General features: G+C 43.3%; 2 protein-coding genes across 9 annotated transcripts in view; one reads left to right on the forward strand and one right to left on the reverse strand.

Annotated features, from left to right (window-relative positions):
- Positions 1-2,213, reverse strand: part of LOC125432444 (uncharacterized oxidoreductase ZK1290.5-like) — an 82,814-nt gene extending 80,601 nt beyond the window's left edge. The window contains exon 1 of one of the 4 annotated variants that reach the window (XM_048495952.1): positions 1,992-2,208. In XM_048495952.1, the coding sequence (XP_048351909.1) occupies positions 1,992-2,112 (121 nt within the window). In that variant the 5' untranslated portion in view covers positions 2,113-2,208. Of the gene's footprint in view, positions 1-1,991 lie in introns of all 4 variants that reach the window. The other 3 variants (XM_048495955.1, XM_048495953.1, XM_048495954.1) reach the window with 3 other exon arrangements.
- DPH5 (diphthamide biosynthesis 5) overlaps positions 2,175-24,720 on the forward strand; it is a 32,870-nt gene continuing 10,324 nt past the window's right edge. The window contains exons 1-6 of one of the 5 annotated variants that reach the window (XM_048495957.1): positions 2,226-2,311; positions 4,113-4,176; positions 4,614-4,801; positions 6,019-6,143; positions 10,943-11,051; positions 22,459-22,579. In XM_048495957.1, the coding sequence (XP_048351914.1) occupies positions 4,667-4,801; positions 6,019-6,143; positions 10,943-11,051; positions 22,459-22,579 (490 nt within the window). In that variant the 5' untranslated portion in view covers positions 2,226-2,311; positions 4,113-4,176; positions 4,614-4,666. Of the gene's footprint in view, positions 2,312-2,350; positions 2,652-2,671; positions 2,691-2,725; positions 2,837-4,112; positions 4,177-4,613; positions 4,802-6,018; positions 6,144-10,942; positions 11,052-22,458; positions 22,580-24,720 lie in introns of those variants that run through there. The other 4 variants (XM_048495956.1, XM_048495958.1, XM_048495960.1 and 1 more) reach the window with 4 other exon arrangements.

A 24,720-nucleotide genomic window follows, 5' to 3' on the forward strand; every position in this document is an offset into this window, starting at 1 on the left:
CCTTTGCCAGTTAACATCTTCTAGCCGCCACCGAGTCTAGATTACCATGTTTATTCCCAGACCACCCGTTGTACTCATTTCCTCATCCCTCCCTTTGTATTGAGTCCACGGAGATCTTGTAGAGGATGAACAGGATTGCCTAGACTCTAATGAGCAGCCAGTCAAGGTGCCAGTGCTGATGGCTACACAGGAAGGAAGCAGTCTTTAAAAAGGAACACCATGCCCAGTTCCACAGTCAGCCAAAAGAAACGTCCAAATCCAAGAAAATACTTTAATAACTCCAACTCACTAAATGGAACAATCCCTTTTTCTGATTTGCAAGAAACTACAGGAAGTGGCAATATTTGCTGTGATCCATTGTGCAAATGTTTACTAAACTTCATACAGAAGCTCAGATGCCTGATACTTAGGGGACAGCAAATTTTTGTTTATTTTATATAATCCCTGGCTATATTGCTGTGGACTACATCAACGTGAAAGCCCAGGGGGGAAAGAAATCAGGAAAAATGTTTTCCTCATCCCTCTACCTCCCAGGAGTCTTTGGGAAAGGACTGAAAAAAATCCCTATAGAATATAAATTTGAAATGAGTAAAATGCTTTCTAAGTCCAGCTTTGACTCAGTCAAAGTGTATACTCTGCAGAATTTGATGCAAGGCTACTGACAAGATTAAATAACAATAATTCATTTATAAAGACGTATACAACATATTTTAAGGATATTAGTGTTATTTAAATATGAAATATTTTGCCAAAAATGGCTATATGTGTTTGATAATATACTAGTAAAGAGTTCAGCACTTTTGCTGTTGTGAAAATTAACTCTATATCCAAGCATTATTATTATCATTTGTATACCCCATCCTTTTCCAACAAAAGTTAGGTTCATGCTACTAGTCCTCACAGCTGAGACGGGACAAAGTTGTTTATGATCAAATAATAAACTCTTATTTTCTACTGCAAAATTACTCATTTCAACTTCTATCTTTCCCTACCCTGTAGTTGGTAAAACCTTACTAAGATAACAATAGTTTGCAGCTGTCTCACTCTCAAGGGGAAAAATTCCTCCCCATAGCTTTAAAAGTTCTGGCTCCTCAAAGATGGCACGAATTTGGACATATCATTGAGACCTGCTTAATCTATGTTCATGTTACATATGCCTTGACTACTTCAATATGAGCAGTTACCTCAAAGTTCTTTCTAGTCATGGTTGGGAAAAACATACTAGTCTCCACAGACGACTAACCAAATTTCCTAATGAGAAATAGGAATTATTTTGTTTGCACTGGTCCAAAAACAGCTGACTAGAGGTTGTTTTTCAGTGCTTTTTCAGCCGCTGCCTCCCCGCTGCCTGCAAGCCGAGGGGCGAGGGAAACTTGCTCCCTGGCTTGCAGGCAGCAAAGAGGGGCCACCGCCTCACCTGTACCTGCAAGCTGAGCGGGGAGAGAAACTCGCTCCCCGACTTGCAGGCAGTGAAGAGGGGCCGCCGCCTCCCCACTGCCTGCAAGCTGAGGGGCGATTGAAATTCGCTCCCCGGCTTGTAGGCAGCAGAGGGGCTGGAGCCCAACTCGCGAGTAAGCGAGGTTTACTCGCGAGTAAATGGGGTTTACTCGAGAGCAAGTTGTGCTTACTCGTGAGTAAGCGGGGCTGCGCACGCGAGGGGCGCCATTTGGCCCCGTAGGCCTCTGGTATACCCAGAACAGTGACTCATGCAGAAACACAGGTGGCCTCTAGGAAAATCAAATGTTCTTTTCACACGCTCCGGAGAGGGGAGAGAAAGGAGAAAAAGTATGACTCAAACTTTAATGCAAAAAAAAAAAAAAGTGTACCAACTGGGGAAAATGCTTCGTCATAGTATAAGCCTTTGCAGAAAGAAGGGCTTGGGAATGGCATGCATTCGGCTATCCTTGCTTCTTATAGCAGCTTCTGTTAACCTGAATAAAAGAACACCAGGAGTGTAGTGGCACCTTGAAAGCTAGCCTTGCTCCACTTACCCAGCCCCAGCACAGGGATGTTTAAGCCATTGGAGAGGGGCACGGTGGGTATCCCCTGCACCTTGCCAGGCTCCCAGGCACTCATACTGAACAACCTACACTTCAGCAGAAAGGACACCATCCACCCGCTGCCTTCATCCCCTGCCCAGTAGCAGATTTGCGCCCGTTCAACTATTGAAAGATTTACCGGGCTGGATGACGCAAAGTGTCGTAAAAGGAGGCTAGGCGCTCTTTACGGCAAACCGTAAAGCGCCTTCGTAGCCCAGCAGAAGCATGGATGAGAAGGGGCAATTCAGATAGAAGGAACTGACGCCACAACCGTGAGTCGGGGGATGCCGGATCTGCCCACCCCCGTCCAATAGTAGTTGGTGCAGCCACCGGCTTTGAGCGAGCTCCAATTTGCATGCGGCAGAAATGCGCTTGTATAAGCGGGCACGAATGGGGGCATGTTGTTGCGAACGTTTTCTCGTGATTAAACTCCATTGAATCCAGTTGAATATATTTCTAACAATAGGCAAGACTGAAAAGCTCGAAGGCTGCCAAATCCAAAGCCTTCGTGCAGCCTCATCCGAGGAATACATACATACACACGCAACGCGCGCGTACAAATAACGCTGCGTTCCTATATAGTGTTATTCCGGTCTAAAGTCATTGATTTCAGTAGGTTTGGGCGGGAGTAAATTTTGCATTGGATTGCAGGTCTGGTTTTACTGAATTATGTGTGGTTTTACTTCCATGTATGTGTGGTTTTACTTCCATTCATAGGAGTTCAGCTGGACTTGGAAATATTTTTTTATTCAAATGAATGGGATTTACTGTACAGTCTTATGCATGATTTGTTAGAGGTAATACCTATTTTCTGTGGGGTGTACTCTGCAGTAAGTGCGTAAAGGGTTGTTGCCTTGCTTACAAGTAAATGTTAAGGGGGGGGGGAGACTGGCTATGCATTGTTACTGAAGTCAGATTGTCATTTGAGTAAAACTTGTGTCACTTTGGGTTCAGTCCTAACATTCTTATTTGAAAGTAATTCCAGTGGAACTTAATGGGACTTTCTTCCAATTAGATCAGAATGAGCACTGGATCCTTTTGACTTGAATAAACATGCATAATATCAGACTGTTTGCCAGAGGGAAAGTGTAGTTGATGTTTGGTGCAAATGGGCTATGGGCATGCTGACAAAAATAGATTATATTCTTTTTCCTCTTCTTACCAAGACTTCTAGTTTTATAATGACTGATGTGGCAAAAATTCAGCTTTTTCCATCCCTCTTCTTAAGAGTAAAAATGTTCCTGTATTTTAAAATGGCTGAGCAAGAAGCTGTAGATACACCTTGTAATTCAGGACTGGAGGAAGGGAACATTTCACTTGCTGAAATCTCTTTTAGGAGCAGCAGTGGCATAGGAGGTTAAGAGCTCATGTATCTAATCTGGAGGAACCGGGTTTGATTCCCAGCTCTGCCACCTGAGCTGTGGAGGCTTATCTGGGGAATTCAGATTAGCCTGTACACTCCCACACACGCCAGCTGGGTGACCTTGGGCTAGTCACAGCTTCTCAGAGCTCTCTCAGCCCCACCTACCTCACAGGGTGTTTGTTGTGAGGGGGGAAGGGCAAGAAGATTGTAAGCCCCTTTGAGTCTCTTGCAGGAGAGAAAGGGGGGATATAAATCCAAACTCTTCTTCTTCTTTTACTTAAAACTGCCTGCTACAAATGTTCTAATGACCCATATCTATTTATGGTGGAAAGCATTGTCTTAATCGAATCACTACATCTCTGGCAAGCCTCAGGAGTCTCTGACAACATTAAAGCAGGAGGGGGGAGGTTGAAGTTTGTGCAAAATGTAGTTGTGCCCCAGTGGTTCATTTCTCAAAAGTGAAATGCCAGGGCTCAAGTATACCTGGAAGGCTTGCTTCTGCTGTGTAAGCCAATTTTCAGGATCTCAAAAAAGGGAAATGGAGTTCTTCCCACAGTTAGGCATTGACAGCTTTGGCACATATTTTGAAGGTTAACAACGTTGCTGTTGCCCTGTCTTTAATGCATAATAGAAAAATGTTGTTTACAGCTGTATTGGCCCAAATGTGAAACAAACAAAAAGACACAATCCATGTTGTACCTTTTTTACAGACCAGCCAACACAAGGATTCATAGCAGTGCTCCAGCTTTCAAAATAACCTGATAAAGAATCCTGGTGAGCTCAAAAGCTTTCATGCTATTATGAGTCATTGGGTTGATCTGAACAAAAGATATCTCATGGTTTGTGCTCATGATGTGTGATAGCCACTGATGTTTGTCCGTGTGCCATTCCAGAATTCACAGGTTGCTATGAAGGGCACAAGAGCTTTTGATATTTAGACTATGAAGAGACAAGGGCATCTGTTGACCTGCGCCTATGAGGAGCAACATAATATATATACCACAGTAGTGTTTTCTCAGGCCTCAGTGACTGTACTGTTAAATTAATACTTGCCCACTCCTAGCAAACAAACAAAACAGTTGTCAGCATGAAAAAGATAACCATTTTTGCACTAATGCTATTTCAGAAACCTTTAAAATAAATTAATGTTTCTTGAATGATTATGAACAATATGCGTGGATTATTTTCTAAATGCATCATCTCTTTCACAGGTTGCAAAATCCCTATTTTTTACCTGACACCTATTATACTTGATATAACAAAAATGCTTTATTTGATTGGACTTGGACTTGGAGATGCCAAAGATATTACAGTGAAAGGCCTGGAGGTTGTACAGCAATGTAGCCGAGTATACCTGGAGGCCTACACTTCAGTTCTCACAGTTGGAAAGGAAGCACTGGTAGGTTTACATATGCAAAGAGCTTTGTTTCAAAGTTCTTAAAAACAAGTTAAAGTTGAGGAATCTATCATAGTGCTATGAAATAATAGCACTAATGGATATCTGGACTTGTACAGGAAAGCCTGATTTAAATCCCAGTCAGATATAAAACTTCCTCTGTGGTTTTGAATATGTAAATAAAGTGGATCATCAGCCTTTCTCACTGTTGCTTCCCCAGCCATTTTATTCCTAGAAAATTTCATTTTGCAGCGTACGGGCCCTGTGTGAAGTATTAGTCATGTGGTTCAAGAGGCTGTAATGGTAGGCCTGCTAGTAGCAGGCAGTTCCTTGCCCTCCATAATTTGAGTAGGAGAAAAATAGATGGAGGCAGAGCATCAATGGTGACATCACTTCCTCCTGAAACATCACCTGCCCATCAGCACCTTTTATTAATGGATCATGGGATCCATCCCCTTATCTGTTGGTTTGATCCAATTGCTGAGCAGTTGGGAGGATGAGATGGAGATAGAGCCCTACAGGCATGCCCTAAACTCTTTGGACAAGGGGGAAGAATATAAATGTGATGGTTAAAAAAACAGCTTTTCAAAAAAAATGTAATGTTTGTGTACATAAGCATGAAGAATAACTCATGAAAGCATTTGGATATCTTGAAAAAAGCCCTCATTGGTTAAAAGATGGCATTAGGCAGGAAGTATGGTGTCCACTTCCTGGCATAGAAAAAAGGTTTAGAGGATGACTCTTGCGGTTGCCTGGAGGAAAATGTTCTGCTCTTTTAATAGAGATTTAATGTGTGGCGATGGGAAAGGGAATCCTTTCATAGCATGGAGGTAACTAATCTCATTAAGGCCTCAAGACCTTTTCTTTGGGTTTAAGATATGTTTTGGGTTCCAATTGTTGTGGAAGATTTTAATCTGAGATAAAAAGAAGCAATTGCTGTAGTGCAAATCTTTGGTCAGCCATAACCTTACTAGGAGACACTGGGCCCATTGCTGACACACAGCTTGTTCAGAGATTGTTTTCCTTCTTTTTTAATCTTTCCTCCTTTCTTGTCATTTTGTGATTTTGTGATGGTAAAAATAAAATTATTTTTAAAAGAGATTGCTGTAAGTATGTTTAAATGATATTCCAACTGTTTTTTTAAAAACCATTCATTTTGTCATGGGTTCCCTGGAAAGAAAATGGAAATGGATGTGTCATCATGTCTTTGTTTTTATTAGGAGGAATTTTACGGCAAAGAACTGATTCTTGCTGACAGAGAAACAGTGGAACAGGAGGCAGATACAATTTTGAAGGATGCCCATCAATGTGATGTAGCTTTTCTTGTAGTTGGAGATCCTTTTGGGTAAGAAGCATCAGCTCTAAGTAGCCTTATTTGTGATGGTGTTAAATCACTAATTCAGAATCAACTACATAGAAAAGATTGATTTCCAATTAGTCATGTTTTTGGTATGACATAGGACCGTTCAAATCTCTTGTCCAATTGACATACAAGTAATTTGTCTCATCCTTTCCATTTTTCAATTTCATTTTACTTTGTTTTGCATATTTTATTTGTTTAGAACATTTCTATGTTGCCTTTCCATCTAATTCAGGATCCCCAAGGTGGTGCATATTTATTTACTTGTTTGTTTTATTAAATTTATATCCTCCATCTTTCTAACAGAAGCTCAGGGAAGATTACCACCAACAATATAACAAAACATTGAAATAGTTCAGGCATTAAAAAGCATTTAAAATGCAAATATATATAAAATATTTAAAGCAGTTAACTAAAACATAATATAAAAACATATAGACAGGGAGGAGGGCTAATAAACATTTGGTGAGGGACCACCAAACCAAACAAAAAAATGTCTTCACCTGCTGGTGAAAGACAATGATAAAGGGAAATGGTTGAACCTGAAATAGGAGTTCCAAAGTTTTGGCGTCATGACTGAGAAAACCATGTTGAGTTGAATCTCACACATTCATTGTGCTAATGGTGAAGCCTTTCCCTGATAATGTGCCCTAATGGAAGGAGATTTATCCTGTTGCCTTGGGGAAGGCTCTTTCCATTGGGGGAAGATGCGACCATTAGTCCAGTAGATCCATGGGAACCAATAGAGTATGTGGATGAAAACTGACATCTGGATTTTCAGTAACCCTGACCACAGTAAGGGAATTTCAAGGCAGCTGAGAAGCAGAGGTGGTTTGCCATTGCCTCCCTCTGCAGAGTCTTCCTTGGTGGTCTCTTTTCCAAGTACTGACCTTTGGCTGCTGAGATGCAGTGAGATCAGGCTACGTGCTAGTCATGCTAGCTTCCCTCCTATCAGTGGGCTTAGAAGAGTATAATTTTGCTGAGGATGGCACCACAAAATTTATTATGGTTATGCAAGCTGTATGGTAATTAATTCCCTGGCTGCATTTCTCCTGCGTGACATTTATTTGTTGCTGGAGACTTTCACCTATGCTTGTTCAAAGACCTTTCTATTTTCTGAATACAAGTCACATGGTTGCTTTTGAAATGTAATGCTGTGTATTCACTGCACACATCTTGGTGGGCTTCATAAGTTCTAGTCTTATGTGGACATCTGGGTGATCGCCAGTGATTTATTATTTTGGTTTGTTAAGCCTCTTAGTTCCATTTCCTATTCCTGGTGAAGGTGGCAGTCTTTCCTTGCTGCAGAAAACTGTCTTTCTGCCCTGGCCAGTCAGGCATCATCAATCTGTCATGTCAAGCCATAGAGAGGTTCTGTCTCCCATTGATGAATCAAAAGCACTGGGGAAATGTATTCAGATTGCACACCATAGAAAGGGTCTTTCCTCAAACGAAGCGTATTATAACACCCCACCCCACCCCACTCCCGGTAATTTATGTAAATAAAGCATCAAGGGACACCAAGAGACTTTTTTTAATTGAATGGATACTTAACTGCAGATGATGCCAGCCTTTGAGAATTGCAACCATTCAAGCAAGCAGTGGTGTTATTAAAATTTGGGGCGGCCTAAAAAAAAGTAAGCCTGTAGCCCCTTCTGTTGCAGGGATATACTGAGCCAGTTATGCTTATTGTTCTGACAGTAAATCAGAGTGACAATATGAAATTGCCAGTTTACAAAAATGAATTTGAAAATGCCTCAGTGATCCAGGAGAAGTGGATGGTTGCTGCCATGGGACTAGGGCAGGGAAACCATGGAGAAAACATCCTACATAGAAGCCCCATTGCCCCTGCACTGTACTGGTAGCCACACCAGCAGCAGGGAACTATATAAACCTGTCCCCCACACAGAAACCATTCAGGTCTTCAGAAGAGAAGCTCTTGACTGAAGGTGGCATGGGAAGGTTTTGCATAAATATTGTGCAGGTGATTGTTAGGAGCAAAATTCAGGGGCAGGCTCTTGGAGCTGATGTAGGATTCGAAGGGCAGTTTGGGTTTTTCCTTGGAATGGTGAACAACTGGAAAGGAAAAGACATGGAAGGAATAAGGAAGCAGATACTTAGAAGTGGGATAGGCAGCCACGGTCACATGCATCAGTGCTTGTTTATGTTTAAATTTCTGTGAGAAATTGGAAACTCCATTCTGTTCAGAATGAGCCCTGAGACTCAAAGTCTCATCCACACTTGGTTTTGCGAGGTCGGAACATCCTGCCTTGACTCTTCATAACTGCTGAGGTGGTTCATGATGTGGATCCCTAGTCTACAGATAGTGTTGCTGAAAGAGCACACTGAGAGCATAGTAGAATAAAAGTGATGGCCAAGGTCCCAATTCCTGTTGTATAAGAATTCTGCAGTTGAGTCAAAGATGTCACCTTCAGTGCTCTGTTTCTGCCTCTGACTTAGCAATGGAGAGGCAACTGGCAACCTTCAAGGAGTCCAGTTTTTTTCTTGTGAACATCCAGTTGTTGCTCTTTTATTTTACATTTGAAACACCTAAATGTTAGAACCTAGCTGAAGGAACTTAAGACTGTGCAAGTGACCAGTGCTGTCCATAGCAAATTGGAGTTGGGGGGGGGGTGGTGGTGGTGGTGGTGGTGGTAAACACCGAACAATAAAGGAATTCATTTCAGAATAAATGATTAGCTTTCAAGCAACAGGAATGAGAAGAAATGTCTTTTTTTGTTGTTCAGAGGACCAGCAAAACTTTTCTTTTTTCTCCCCTACTTCACGTCACATAATTTGATAAACTCAAAGCAGACAGCAGTGAACGTAAATGGTATTTTAGTAACCAAATCAGTCTTCAAGCCACTACTTTGGACTTCAAGATATGGCTGCCTGCCCACTGTGTCTGGCATGTGCTTCACTATGTGTAGTTATTATATTATTTGGGGGAGGGGGGAGCAGTCTGCTGGTCTTCTAGGAGAAAAATAGTTGATGTAGACCTTTCTTCTCTCTTCTCTTATTCTTAAGAGCATTCTTCTATTTCTTTTTCTGCCTACTCATTTCTTCCCTTTTCTATCTTGCTACTTGGTAGAAGTGAGAGTGCCGGCCTAAGCAGAGTTGCTCAAGTCAGTCCACTTAGAAAGGGGATAAATTTGCTTACCGGTAGGATGACACTGTTGGATATTTTAAAACTTGACTGAGCTTGAAGGATGTGGATGCATTTCTCAGCCAGAGTTTAGACCCACAAGAGACAAATGATAACAGTGAAAATGATAACAATGAAACAACGTCTAGCCAAAATGAAGCTTCAACGTTGGAAAGAGTCTGGGACCCATGCAGAGCAGCCTAGTGGCTGTTTTCAGCCTGCTTCTGGTGCTGCTGTTCCCAGCTCACTTCTGTGGACTGAGCAGCATTGAACTAAGATACTTTTGGGGGGGGAAAGAGCAGCTAAAGCTATTGTTCAGTTTGGGGCTTTATTTAAATGACTTTCCATACTTGAGTGCGTAATGCAATAAATATGATGGATGTGCAGTTGGACAGCAGTCTTTACAAAACAATGTTTTCAGTATTCATGCCTTTTTCAGACGTAACCTGCTTCATGGTGCTGATTGTTGGATCCACATGCTGATCTTTCTTACACAAACAGGTTATTGTAATTTAGTGGCTGTATATATTTAGATAGGTGATCCTTTGAGCAAAACCTCCGTCATTAATCAGTTGAACAGGGGGCTACGCTTCCCTCGTTGAAGCCTTAATTTGCATTCTGTTAATACATGCTAGTACTGTTCTCTTGACTTCTTGCAACCTTTTGTTTCTGCAATTCCCCAGAAGAGAATTCATTTTCAAAGCAAACCTACTGCTAATGTGGGGGATAAGGGCGGGTACAATGCACCTTCCCCAAAATCCTGAATAGCACTTTTGAATGTGTCATGAAAACAAGTGCTTAGTATACTGCTGCAAATGCAGAGCGTGCATGCAAAGTTTCTCATTTACAATTACGTGGAGACCTGTTTCTTCAGTAATTAGAGGAAGGGTTGCAGTCATGCCAAAGTTACTCTGTGCACTCAACAAAACTGATGTTTGCCAGTCAACAGATGTCCTGCAGCTCTTTGCAAGAGACAAAAACACAGTAGAACATCTAGTCAGTCAGAATTTTGCTTTTTTAAAGTAAAATGGCATTCATTTTGACAGTTTAGAGTTTGTTGTTGCACCTTCAGTTTTTGCTGATTGAATGTAGAAACCCTTTGGGGCATTTGGTCAGGTAAATTCAGTCCTGCTACTCCCTTGGTCTTAGACACTTGTACCCTCATTGCTATTTTATATCTTCCAGGCTCATTTTATGCAGCCCACAGGATTAAGTGGCCAAGGTCTGAATTGTACTACTTCATGCTCTGAACAGTAAGAATAGCAGGAGTGCTGGGGATACATCAGTGTATCCTGTAACAAGGGATGAGGTGTGAAAGGCATATTTTGACTTTTCAGCATCTGACTATGTGAGCCAAGGAATCCTGGCCCAATGTTATTTTTGCTTTATGTGGAAAATGGCAGCCTGCGATCAGTGCCTCCAAGACAGTTGTGCTTGCTATGTAAACAGCATTGGTACATTTTTATTATTTAAAATGTCCGATTCCATCTTTCTTCATAAGTGGGCTTGTTATTTGTAAGGCTGTGCATTACTGATTTGTTTTAAGTTAAGTTGTGAGAGAACTGACTCAATTGTTTCCTATGTGAATTAAAAAGGAAGCCCCCTCTGAGTCCCATAACCCATTGCTTCCTCTCCACAGGGCTACTACACACAGCGATCTTGTTCTCCGAGCAGTGAAGCTGGGGATTCCCTACAGAGTTATACACAACGCTTCTATACTCAACGCCGTTGGCTGCTGTGGTTTACAGGTAACTTGCCTGCATGTGTGCATCAGCCAAAGTCTGCCGTCCATTTTTGCTGCAGAGATTCTGGAGAACTCCGGTCACAACATGTTACTAAATCTGCAGGAAGTGGCTGCGAAAGTGTTGCAGTTTCTGGCCTGCTTTTCAGAATATGTGGATGCTTCCTTTTTTTCCCCTAAAAGTGCTACAAAATGTTTCTCATGAGGTAATTGAGTCTTGAAAAATTAAGCTTTGTGTAAAACAGGAATAGGATGCTCTATTTATTCTTCAGTACAGAAACTGGTGGTGTCTAAGGGCCAAACTACATGATACTTTTTTTGTGAGTAGGGTGTAGATTGGGGAGTCAGCATGGTGTCGTGGTTATGACCGGTGGACTCTAATCTTGAGAAACAGGTTGGCTTCTCCACTCCACGTGATGCCTACTGCGTGACTTTGGCCCTGTCACAGTTCTCTCAGAACTATATCAGTCCATGTGGAGGCAAGCAATGACAATTCATTTCTGGATGTCTCTTGCCTTGAAAACTTTATGGGGTTGCCATACATTGACTGCAACTTAACAGCACTTTGCACACACAGCATCTAGGTTGCTTGGATCTGACTTTCCCTATAACCATGGTGGCGAACCTATGGCATTCCAGATGTTCATGGACTACAATTCCCATCAGCCCCTGCCAGCATGGCCAATTGGGCATGCTGGCAGGGGGTGGGAATTGTAGTCCATGAACATTTGGAGTGCCATAGGTTCGCCACCATTGCCCTATAACAACACACCAGCTGCAGGGAGTGTCATGTTAAAGATCAGCAGGAGCCCGATTCAGCTCAAAACTATTGTATAGTGGGACAACGGGCTCCTGCCATATTGCAAAACCGAAACAGCCCCTTTGGCGCAAGGAAGATAGTATGCATTTTTATTATTTGCTTGGTTACTAAATATGAAGACTTTGCTCCATTTTCAGTGGATTCATGCACACGTGTACATATCTACCACCTTCTAGTGAAACAGGGTGTGAGGCGGGCAGAGCTGGGGGAAGTATTGGGACCCTGATTGGTCCATCTACTGAAGAAGGGCTCTCTAAACTCATGATAAGGGTTGAGGAGGGATTTCCTTAAGGGGGCTGGGATACCTCACACACATGCACAGATGAGCCTTCGTGGTCGCTCACTGGAAAGAGTAAAAAAGAGGGGCTGAGAGGATGAGTTGTGACAGTTATGAACTAGTACTCTGAATCCTTGCTCAGTTGATGTCTCATCCTTTCTACTTTTTATTTAATTTTTACCTCTTTATTGAATCTCATACATCCACTGCGCTACAGTGGCCCTTTCCTCTGATGCAGGGGTCCCCAAACTACGGCCCGGCGGCCAAATGTGGCCCCCTGAAGGCATTTATCCGGCCCGCCAGGCATGGCGGCAATGGCTCCATTCATGTGCAGTGGGGGCTCGAGGGAGAGGAGGAACCGGCCTTAACGGCTGTTGATTGCAGTTACATGATGGCACCCCCAAATCTCCAGAGTTGGAAACCTTACATGTGGCAACGCCTGCTCCACCCTTCCCTCTCAGCTACTCCATGTGTTGCTCTCGGGCTTTCTGTTCCGCCTCACTCCCATTGGGATCAGCCAGGCTGGTGAATCGCTCGCTGGCTGCTAGGGAGGAAAGAACCCAGGAAGATACCTGATCCTGGGTTAGATGGAATGTTTCATTGGGAAAGTTCTGCTTTTTTTTTTTTTACAGGGGAAGGTATTCCACAGCCTCCCCAACAATATTTGGAGCCCACCCTGTACTTGACATACTTTGGTCACTGTTCTAAAAATAGACCATGACAGAAAGGCTGAAAGGTGAAATTAAACATTTTACAATCATTTGTGCATAGGAATTTGTTCATAGTTTTTTTTAGTCTGGCCCTCCAACAGTCTAAGGGACAGTGAACTGGCCCCCTGTTTAAAAAGTTTGGGGACCCCTGCTCTGATGGAAGGAATTATTTAAAAGTCTGAGGGCTTGGACATCCTTACAGCTGAGCAAGAAAGGGAGAGGGTGCTTAAATCTTTACCTTCTACTTTGTTTTGCAGCATATAACTTGAGTGTGGATCTATTTAAGTATTTTCATGGGCAAAATTGTATTTGGAAGGATATGTGACTTTCTCGCCACCCCCGCTTTTTGGTGCAGCCACGATCAGCACCCTGTTCAGAGATGCTTTGGGGATTTATGCCAAGGCTTCCTGCTTCAGTATTAGCATTTTAAAGGGAAAAATATGCTTTCAATTGATACTTCTTTTCCCTGAAAACACCAAAAACAGAACAGGGTAACTGGTTTCAAAGAACAAAACTGAATTTTTCAGGGATTATACCTCCTCTTCCTTCCTCATGTGCCCCTAAGGCAAATCGAGGCTGCCAAATGTTAAAAGTTGCTTTCCAGGGATGGAAGAGGGGGACAGAGGTGTGGTTTTTGTCTCATCTGCTTGAGTTGTTAGCTTCTTGGCAGCAAAAACATTGATGAGTCCTGTGGTGCTTTAAAGACAAACATATTTATCGTGGTATAGACTTTGTAAGCCAGAGCTTGCTTCATTACCCAAGTGTAGCAGGTGCTGATACCCCGGGGGGGGGGGGGGGGTGTGATTTTATAATGAGATGGACATCCAGCAGTATGAGAGGCAATAATCCCTGTGTCACAGCATGATGCCGGAAATACACAATTAAAGGACTAGAAAGCCCAGCCAGTGTGAGAATGTCCCATTCTTGCCTAATGACTGGAAGTAGGAATAGTAAAATCAATAGTGTACACAAACCCCTAAATAGGAACAATTATTTTCGGTTTTGAACCAGTCACCCCCAGGACTTTATGAGTCTATGTTCCATAATGTCTAATTGCTAATGGCACAGTGGATGGAAGCCTGTATTGTGGATAACAGAGAAACATCAGGGCTCTGGAGAGAGACTAGGAGTGGGTGCTGCATAAAGTAATTCTCCTGCCTGTTGCCGGAAATGTCTTTCTCAAGTCTGTTCCACTTTGGTGGGAACTGCCTGCGTTCTCCTACGTCTCCTTTGCAGCATGCATGACATTTTTTTTAATATGAAAACTGATATTTGCAGATTTTCTGTCCATGGCCATAGTTATTTTTTTTGCAGTCCCTATAAATATAGAGTAGAAGTGCCAAGACTAGCCCCAGTTGCTTTTCTGGTCATGAGACCAGATGTCGAAATGGAAAAGATGATAACCAAAAAACAAATGTCTTGATCAATGGTGCTGAGACCAGTTGTCTTTTCTTTTTTTTCATATCTACTGTAGGAACACCAGAAGTTGGACTACGGAAGCTTATTGTTGCCCACTGGTACAAAATTACTTTGCACCATTGGTCACTGATGAGGGAAGAGGTTTACAGGATATTGCAAACTGGTTTTCCTGCCTTGTAAAACTGCAGTCTGTCAGGCAGGAATCGTTGTTGCTTATGAAACAGTGCTTATCATTGTTTATGAAAGTTTAGATTGTCATCTTTACACGGTGTAACACTGAGACTGGCTGGGCTGTGTAGATAGAGGTGGAGCTATGCTAATCACTTTACCATGCCCATTACCGTACCCATTATTTAATTTTGTCCTGCCAAGGAGTTCAGAGAGGCATAAAGGGGCTCTCCTTTCCTCTGTTTTATCCTCACAGCAACCCTGTAAGTTGAATTTCTTCTTCCTAGCATTGTCCCACTAATGCAGAGCCCGCTGCTTGGATTTTTAAATGCCACTTCTCTCGATCAAGCATTATGTCTGGTTGCAGGCATGTAACTTTCAGATCCGCATTGATGGTATCTTGTCATCATTGCTATGGCCACCGACCAGTAACCTCAGTGTGATAGGTGATGCTGGCGACAGTGTCCGGGATTGCTCGTCGGACATTGCCGAACCAGCACAGGTGCCTCACTCTCATTTTTGCCTCGATGGATGCTATTGCAAATAGTTTTCGGACCATATCGTTGGTGATGTAGTCGAGGAGGGATACTCCCAGTGTTCAGTGAGTCATGTGCGTTTCCATGACATGGAGTCATTTCTCAGCTGCTTTCGTTACGGGTCAGCACTCTGACCCATAGAGTGCTACAGGGCAGACCATGGTCTTGTAGATTGCAAGCAACCCTGTCAGTTGGATTTGCCCTCGCAAATTACTGGCCCAATAATATTTGGTCTATTTCATGGCAAGTGGGGATTTGAACCTAGGTCTTACCAATCCTTGTCTTACACTCAACCCACTATAGAATACTAGCTGTCTATCCTTTGTTTATGTAACAGGAAAGGTGACAGCAAAAAATGGTGCGATGGGGAATTTCCTGCTACTTGCTCGTGACAAAGCCTCCAGTCCAAGTTGCTGTGTTTCCCTTCCTGCTAAGCCACCCGATCTTGCCCTCTCTAGGAGTGGGACATTCCAGATCAAAGGACAAAGGAGGGCTTCTGGCCTACCTGTTAAATTAAACTTGATTAGAAGGAGAAAATATTGGAGGCTCTTCTGATTAACAGACATACACTTCAACCTGGTTGGTTTTTGCAAATTATTCACCTAGTGAACATGATCTGCAGTTACTTCAGGGCCAAGAAAAGGAAGTAGTTCTCATTGCAGTGCCTGTTATTTTATATGGAAAAGCGAACACAAGGTATGGCAGTTCCCGCTAACTCAGATAGCCTTGTGCAGGGGTCCCCAAACTTTTTAAACGGGGCCAGTTCACGCATGGCCAGAGCCCAGCCGGGGGCCGGACCAAGCGCCGCCCGCGGGGGGGGGGCGCCATCCATCCGCCCTCGACCCGCTCCTGGCCGAGCCTCCCACCCCCGCGGTCCCCTTCCAATCCGGCCCTGAAGCTCCGCCGCCTTTCTCTCTCCCCCCTTTGCCGCATTGGTATGGTCCCCTCCGGCCGCTTGGAATGAGCAGCGAGTCGCCCGCGCTTGAGGCTGTTTGTAAACCTGGGGGTCGGGGTGCCAAGCTCCAGGGGCCGCCTGGAGTTTGGCCCGGCCCCAGAAACAACGGCTGACGTTCTATCACGAAGCTGCGGAGGACAGTATATCGACGTAAGGAAGAGAACAGCCATCTTTCTCTCTCCCCCCCCCTTGCCGCATTGGTACGGTCCCCTCCGGCCGCTTGGAATGAGCAGCGAGTCGCCCGCGCTTAATGCTGTTTGTAAACCTGGGGAAAAGGAGATAGAGAAGGGGGAGATCCGCTTCTGCCCAGCGGGCCGGATAAATGTCTTCCGGGGGCCTGATTTGGCCCGCGGGCCGTAGTTTGGGGACCCCTGGCCTTGTGCAATAGCTGGATCAAATTACTGGAAAACAAATCTATCAATAGCTGGTAGCTCCTATCTATATAGCTAAACACCCTTTCAGTGATTAGAAGCCATGTACCGTATATACTCATGTATAAGTCGAATTTTTCAGCACATTTTTAATGCTGAAAAAGCTCCCCTCGACTTAAATGCGGGTCATTAAATTTTTTTGTGTGTTTTTACTTTGCCAGCCAGCAGGGGCCGCAGTTTGCATGCTAGCGACACCAAATTTTCAGGGTACCCTCAGAAGACACTCCTGATGATACCAGCCAAGTTTGGTAAAGTTTGGTTCAGGGGGTCCAAAGTTATGGACCCCCAAAGGAGGTGCCCCCATTCCCCATTGTTTTCAATGGGAGCTATTAGTAGATGGGGCTACCCTTTTGAGGGTCCATAACTTTGGACCCTCTGAACCAAACTTCGCTAAACCTGGCTGGTCTCATCAGGAGAGTCTCTTTATGATATCAGCCAGGTTTGGTGAAGTTTGGGTCAGGGGATCAAAAGTTATTGACCCCCAAAGGGGATGCCCCATCCCCCATTGTTTACAATGGAAGCTAATAGTAGATTTTCCATTTCTGATAATATCCCTCTTAAAATCTAAGTTGAGTTACATTTGGACGTACAGATGATGATGAGGAATCCAGTTTTGAAGGATTTTAACTCTTGTGTTTTAGCTTGGTTGCTGTTTGAGCTAAGGTTTTTGTGCTTTTAAAGTTATTGTTGATACCATATTGTTCTTGTTGACCCACTTTTCCATTTACAGAGCCAGTTTACTGTTTTTCTTTGAGATAAATATTCAAAAACATTTAACCTACTGATGCCTCAATTGATGTAATTTTATTGGTATCTATTTTTATTTTTGAAATTTACCAGCAGCTGTTGCATTTCCCACCCTCGACTTATACGCGAGTCAATAAGTTTTCCCAGTTTTTTGTGGTAAAATTAGGTACCTCGACTTATATGCGGGTCGACTTATACATGAGTATATACGGTACTTGCTAATGCCGTATAACAGGGACAAAGTACAAGCCCTGTCAACCACCTTTCTAGATTTGACACTCATAGATAGATTTTCCCCTCAGGATAGTAGCAATTCCAGCTGCTAAAAAAGGGGGTGACTTTCTTTGTATGTGGGTGAGGGTGTTAAGTTTAAATGTGATCATGATGCACAGCTTCATACTCCGCAAGTGAAAAACAGGAAACACCTTTGTAAGATCTTTTCAAAACACATCAAGTGAGCTGAAGCTGGTAGTTACTTCTGTCTGGGAAGGCAGCAGCTGTGCCTTTGCTAATCACAAAAGGGTCGGTGTACACAATGATGATGGGAGCGTGAGGGAAATCATCTCTGTCTTATAAGGGTTTTTATAGCCATTTTCACGAAGTCTGAGAAATTGCCAGCTTGTGATTCTTGAATGTTCTGAAGGTAGCAGTGATTAGACAGAACAGTCCTCTCCCGTACTGAGAGCCAACTTTTTTTAAACTCTGCCTTGCGAATTGCAGCTTGCTTTCCGTCCACGTAAATTCATATTTGAAGGACATTTTAATACTTCACAGCCCAGCTTGGTGACCTTTGCATGTAGACCGAGTCATTTTGCACAATTAGATTTTTGAATTTTAGTCTGAACTACAGGTGGCAGAATGTTTTGTCATCTAAAAGAAATATCTTTCTCAATAAAGTATATGTGCATGTCATGGGGGAAGAGCTAAAAGCGTAGCATACAACAGAAACAGAAGAGACATCTTTAGAAGATAATTATGTGGCAGAACATTTAAAAAGTCAGGACGCAAATAAGACATCACTTAGCAATTTAAATGGATATTCATTAAGAAATTGCGATGCGGCAAGTGTATTGCATTTGAAATGTATTTTTATCATTTTGATGTCAAAATTTGGTAGCGTTCTCTGAACTTCTAGGAATGGTAGGCTTGCCATTTAAAATGCCCTACTGTAGAGAGAGCTTTTGTCTTAGATGTTTTCCACAGAACAGTACTTTGTGGTTTCCCTGTTGCTGGTGCAGCTGCAGATAAAGTGCAGCAGTAATGGGGCCTCCATGTTACAGATTTTGCTTTAGTTTCTCAACCTTCTAGAAGTGGCTGGACCTCCTCCCCTGGGCCACCAAGGGTTTTCCAACTTAAAAAAAATCTGTTACAAGAATATCATATAAAATATACTTTTACAACAGTAGGTGTAACACGTTCTAAGCGATCTAAGTTCAAAAAGCATGAGTGTGAGAGCCACCATGGTGTAGCGGTTAAGGTGTCAGGCTGGGATCTGGGAAACTTACGTTCAAATGCCCACTCTACCATGGAAATTTGCTGGGTGATCCTTGGGTCAAATGCCCACGCTCAGCTCTGGCCCTGGCAAGTAGTTGAATGGGAGATCTCTCAGGAATAACAAGGACATGACATGGAGGCTGGCCATGGCAAACCACCCTGAACAGTCTCTTGCCTTGAAAACCTTACAGGGTCACTATAAGTCACACTGTGTCTTGTTGGCAAAAAACCCAACGTGAGAGTTCTCTGCCCACTCTATTCTGCCCTTAACCCTACCACCATCATTCCACTTTGTAAGGAATTGTTGGGGCTTGCATTGAATGCTGTCACTGTCCTGTTTAGTTGCAACCTCAGTTCCACTTCCAAGTGTGATATGACATTAAAGCCAAATAAAAAAGTTTAAGTCTGGCAAAAAATAGTCTGCTCAATTCCCAACTCTTCCAAAAACAAGAAACAGGTTAAGAATGTTTATAAAACTGCACTATTCTGCTTTCGCATGTCTTATCTCAAAGCCCGGCAGCCACCCACGTAAAAAATATCATACCAACCTTCAAGAAGACTGACAAGTTTCTAGGGGAAGAGAGTTCCACATGGGCAACCATCAAGAACATCTTTCTGAGACTTGATACTCTAGTAACATTTGACATGCTAGAGACTAGGACTGCTTCTATTTAGGGTTCATGTAATCACTGAACAAGTTGCGCAAATGAGTCACAGGTGGTGAAAGTTAAGGATAGATCGCAACATGCCGATTATTGCAAGAAACACTGGTGTTATCCTGGTGTTTCCTATGGCAAATGAATGACATACAGACAGGGGTGTAACGAGGCAAACTGTAGCCCTGGGCAAAACCTGAGTTGGATGCCCCCCCCCCCCGCCCCCATGGTCGGCCACTTCACCACGACCAAATTTTTTTTGCACCAGGACATTGGTGCGTGCAGGGGGTGCATTTTTAGACATATCAGCACTAAAATTTCAGTGTATCATCAGGAGACTGTCCTTATGCTATCCCCCAAGTTTGGTGAGGTTTGGTTTAAGGAGTCCAAAGTTATAAAACAAACCCACATTTTGATGCCCCCCACCTTGCCCAATGGGCATTACGCCAGTGCATACAGATGTTGTGCATTCATGTATGTGAATCTGCAAATGTTCACAACCTGGGAAACCTGATTGACCCAAGTGTGATCTTCTCATCTTACTCATGCTATTCCTAACAGGAATTGTAATGGACAGAGCTCCCCTAACTCATCAAGTAAACTCCAGTTTGAACACAAGCCAGATGCAGTCAAACAAAAATGCCCTTAAAAATTAGCATGATAAAAGAATTTAATGCTGACAACTTCCCTTGCTTGAAATAAGACTGGCCACTTGCAGGAGAGGACAACCTCTTGTTATGACAATCCAGTGTAGTGTGGTGGTCAGAATGGCTAACTAGGATTTGGGAGATCCAGGCTCAAATCCTCACTCTGTCAGGAAAGCTTACATCACGACTTTAACCTGCTTCACTGGATTGTTATGAGGAAAAAATGGAAGAAGAGAGAGCAATTATGAAAGATTCTTGGGTCCCCATTGGGGGGAAAAACAGAATATAAATAAATAAGTATAATTTGTAGAAAAGGTACAAATGCAACTACTTGTGCAAAGAGAAGATGCTGACCCTGCTGAAATTGGCTCTTCTTCGGGCTTTTAAAACACAGGATCCCCTTCCTCCTTTGTTATCGCCCTGAAGTGAAATGAGCCGCGCAGATGGTAAATGTGACAACGCATGCTGCGTCAATAGATCAAATTCTAATCACGATTAGATAATGACTGTGGCTGAAGCTCAAAATGAAAGTTTTATTTAGGCTACATTATGATCCCATCTATTGCCCTGTTATCTTTGGTCCTGGTCAGCAAAGGCATTAGTGCTTGCAAAGAGCATGTTGGAAAGCTTCAGTGGTATTTAGCGCTTCCTGTTGAGAGTTTTAAAAGCACAGATGTGACTGTTTGCACAATCTGTGCAGCTACTGATTTTGTTGCTCTTTTTCCTTTCTGGTTTCGCTGAGGGCAACATGCTTGCATGCCTGCTTACTACTTGACGCCTGCAACAGCTGCAGAAAATCTCATTCTGGCATGTGACTCTACAGAGAGAGTTTGTGCAGTCCTAATAAATGGTCAAGTCAGAACAGTCGCTTCATCTCTGGAGAGAGAAGCTGCATTTAGATGAAATAATTGTGTATCTTTTTAGCAGACAAAAGTTATTGTTTGCTCTGATCATTTCAGTCATCCTGAAGCTTCAAATGTTTTTTCCACAAAAGAGAATAATTTTAGGAACCCAAACTGTTTATTCTCCCAGCCTGCTCCTGATGCTGGCAATGAGACAGACTAGGAGAAAAGTGCCTAGGTCAGCTGATTGTGCAGAGGGGAGGTGGGATTTATCAACTCTGCTCACCCGCATATATCCCTGCTTATAAAGTGGGAAGGGGGTCTCTAAGGAGACTTGCGTGGGGCAGACACATGAAACCACACTGTTGCCATCATGTCTAATTTGGTCCTTAGATATGTGGGCTTTTCTTCTTTAACACTAAAATTTAATCTGTCTAAGTCAGGGGTAGGGAACCTGCGGCTCTCCAGATGTTCAGGAACTACAATTCCCATCAGCCCCTACCAGCATGGCCAATTGGCCATGCTGACAGAGGCTGATGGGAATTGTAGTTCCTGAACATCTGGAGAGCCGCAGGTTCCCTACCCCTGGTCTAAGTAGAGGAAAGAGTTTTTTAAAAACTTTCACCAGTTCTCTTTTTTTAAAAAAATCTAGTCTTACTGAGATTCAAAATCAACTTATGCACCCTAATTCATTAAGATGCAAGAAGAAGGGAGGAGCTGAATGTCTTAGTAGGTAGCAAGGAGTAAAAAATGCCATCCTGACTTTTTCCTTCTTTTATGTAACTTTTTCTTTCCTCTCAAGTTGCTGGCAGGCTCATTTGGTTGTGAAATATGCAAAATACGGATTGCCTTTTTTTCTGGTTTGCTCAAGTGTCAAATTGAAGATCTTTTGTGTAATATTCCAAGAATTGCTGACTGAGCACACTCTTGTAGGGGTTGCAAAGAGGTGATAGGACTGGTATATCAGATCTGTAAGGCTGCTCTGAATAACTGAGCCTGGATTGCAGAGGCAGGAGAAGCCCCTGGTGGTTGAAAGTGTTTTAAGAACTTCTATGTACCCCTGTATAACTTTTCCCCCTTCTGAATGGGAGCAGTCCTCTTTGCCCTTGCCATGAGGGTCTTTTCAAATATGTTTTGAATGTACACTTGGGAACGTTTCCTCCATTTATTATGCAGAGGAAAATGCAAGTTGGTCATCAAAAGAGCTAAACCAATCTTGGGTCCCTGACAAGTATACCTCTTTAATGTATGTGTTTCAAAACATGGACTTGTTCCATTTATGCATTAAACTTTTAAAATGCAACCTTAAAATACCTGATAGTCTTTGAGAGGCTACACAAATGGCTGATCCAAAAATTTGTTTCCTGCTGACAGAAGGTCCTGAAATTTTTGCATCTCCTGGGGGAAAAAAAGGTAAAAGGGTTAAATTTTAGTTTAATTCGAGCCTTAAAATACCAGACGGGGCAGAGAACAGTGTATTAGGACATTCATAGGAGCAAAAAGACAACATGCAAAAAGAGAAAGCTAGACATTCAAAGAATGTCTGCATGACCAGATAGTATTTTGAAACCGAGGCCTTTTAATTCTAGAGGAAAGGTTCAATACTTTTGGTACAATATAAAAAAGCCATACTGCATGTTTATTTTGTAATGCTACAGCGTAATTTTGACTTCAGTTTTCTTTTCCACATTTTTTACCCCATTTTGTGGCAGCTGTACAATTTTGGAGAAACAGTTTCCATCGTTTTCTGGACTGATACATGGAAGCCTGAGAGTTTTTTTGATAAAGTCATCAAAAACAGGAAGAATGGAATGCATACTCTCTGCTTGCTTGGTAAGGAGCATTTTTATCTCCCCTTACATTCAGCTAGTATTGCTTGGAGCATGTGGATTCTGCTTTAAGAGCTGAGCACAGTAGATAGTGAAGGATTCCCCATTCCTGTCCAAATGCAGAAGCAAAACATAGACTAAAGTTGCTTAAAGAAGTCAATACTTTTTTGCCTTGTGTGTGCCTGCATCTCAGAGTGATGAGAGGTATAGTCAAGGCACCAGCGTAATCTTAACTGCCTCTCAGTGTGAGTTTGACTTCTGATGTGGTATCCCTTTGGTGCCCTTTATACATATAGAGCAAAATTTAATTAGTTAATTTAGATCCCACTTTTCTTCGCAGCAGGGATCCAAAATGGCTTACAATCCATCATTTTATTCTCACAGTTACCCTCTGGGATAGGTTAGGCTGAGGGTGTGTTACTGGCCTAAGGGTTTCTAGCAGGAGTGGGGATTTGAACCGGAGTCTCCCAGATCCTAGTCTGACACTCCAACCCCTGCATCAACCTTTTCCTGGACGGTGCCATTTCTGCCTACAGGCTGCATGTTTGAATGCTCCTGTGCCTGAAAAAAAAAAGATTGGTTGGTGTATGATACAATATCCTAAAACAAAACAATTTGTGTTTGGATGTTGCTTGAAGAACCATGATGAACACACACATGAACAAGCATGAAGCTTGCATTGAATCAGCCCTCTAGGGACTTGACAGCATCTTTCATCTCACTGCTGCCTCTTTTAACTAGAAATGCCAGGGATTGAACTTGGCACTACCAGGGGCCATGGCCCTCCTCAGCCCACAAAATGTTAGAAAAGCACAATACAATGAATAAGTTTTACAATGCCATAGATATTTTAATGAGTTCTAAGAGGGTTTGTTTGTTGGGAGTGTCCGGGGACGGTCAGAGCCACCACCCTGGACTTGATGTGGCCCCACCTAAACCACAACACAGACGCCCCAACACTTTCCTCACTCACCTGTGTGGTGGGCAACCATGGCAAGGAGTTGTGATGGCCCAGGGCAGCAGGACCACCTCTGGAGGGCCTGGAGTAGCAGGTGTTCCTAGCAGCCAGCAAGGACGGATGGTGACCAAATGCGCCAGAGGCGTTGGTCGCAAGGCCTTCCCCACCCATGCTGGCCTCCAGACTCGTGACTGAATACTAGATTGCTGCCCCGCAGCCTCTGGGGCGGGAGCAAGGCAATCTCAACCCACCCATCCTTAAGAGGGAGGGAGGGACCCTTGGCTGGACAGCCAACACTGGCCTCAACAGAGCCTGACCAACAGCGCAGGGTCCAATAAGGGGGTGGGAGAAGGAGTTCAGAGGGACAGGGAATAAAAGGTGAGAGGGAACTGGGCCAGAGGGAGGAGGAGGAGAGAGAGGAGTGATCTCCAACAGACAGGGACTCCAACAAACAACAAGACTCCAACAAACAAGTAGAAAGGGAGCAAGTAAGATACAAAGGGAAAGAGACAGGGAAAGGACTGAAAGTGGAGAGCAGGAAAAGACTGAGCCTGCAGCCAAGGCCATCTCTTCCTTGTTCCCTGCCCAGGCTATCCCAGCCTGGCAAGGTGAACACCAACCTAGGGGAGTCCCCCAGGAGTCCCCTGAGACCCAACCCTGTGTCTCTACCATTCAACTAGCTATACTACTCGCTCCCCAACCAAGGGGGTGAGACTGGCCAACAATTGCCAGGAAAGGGAAGGAGGGATGGCAACCCCAGTGGCAGTAGACCAGGAGCGAGAAGAGCCCCACAGGGAAATTCAACAATCCTTTCTCGTTCAGCTCCTCAAGGAATTAATTGTTGTTTCCTTGAAAAGAATGTGAGCCTTGAGCAAGTGCATTCCTCTGCTTAGGTTGTTAACCATCTTGCAGGCCCTGTTCCTGGGTCTTTCATATCAATTTGACCCAGATAACTGAAGTTGATGAGGCTTTTCCTTGCATAGGCATCAGGAAAAGCTTCACCTCCTTATGTTTTTGTCAGGATACTCTTGAAAGCATTGAGAACTGGGCCAGTAGAAAAAAAGCATAATTGCCAAGACAGGATTCATGTTATTTGTATGGGTCATACAAGACTAAAGCTAACCTGTCATGAGAGGTACTGCATATTGACTCAGAACGGAAATCAGGTGGAATAGCGCAAGCAATTC

The sequence above is a fragment of the Sphaerodactylus townsendi genome, linkage group LG05, assembly GCF_021028975.2.
Source record: "Sphaerodactylus townsendi isolate TG3544 linkage group LG05, MPM_Stown_v2.3, whole genome shotgun sequence".
Classification (NCBI taxonomy): Eukaryota; Metazoa; Chordata; class Lepidosauria; order Squamata; family Sphaerodactylidae; genus Sphaerodactylus; species Sphaerodactylus townsendi.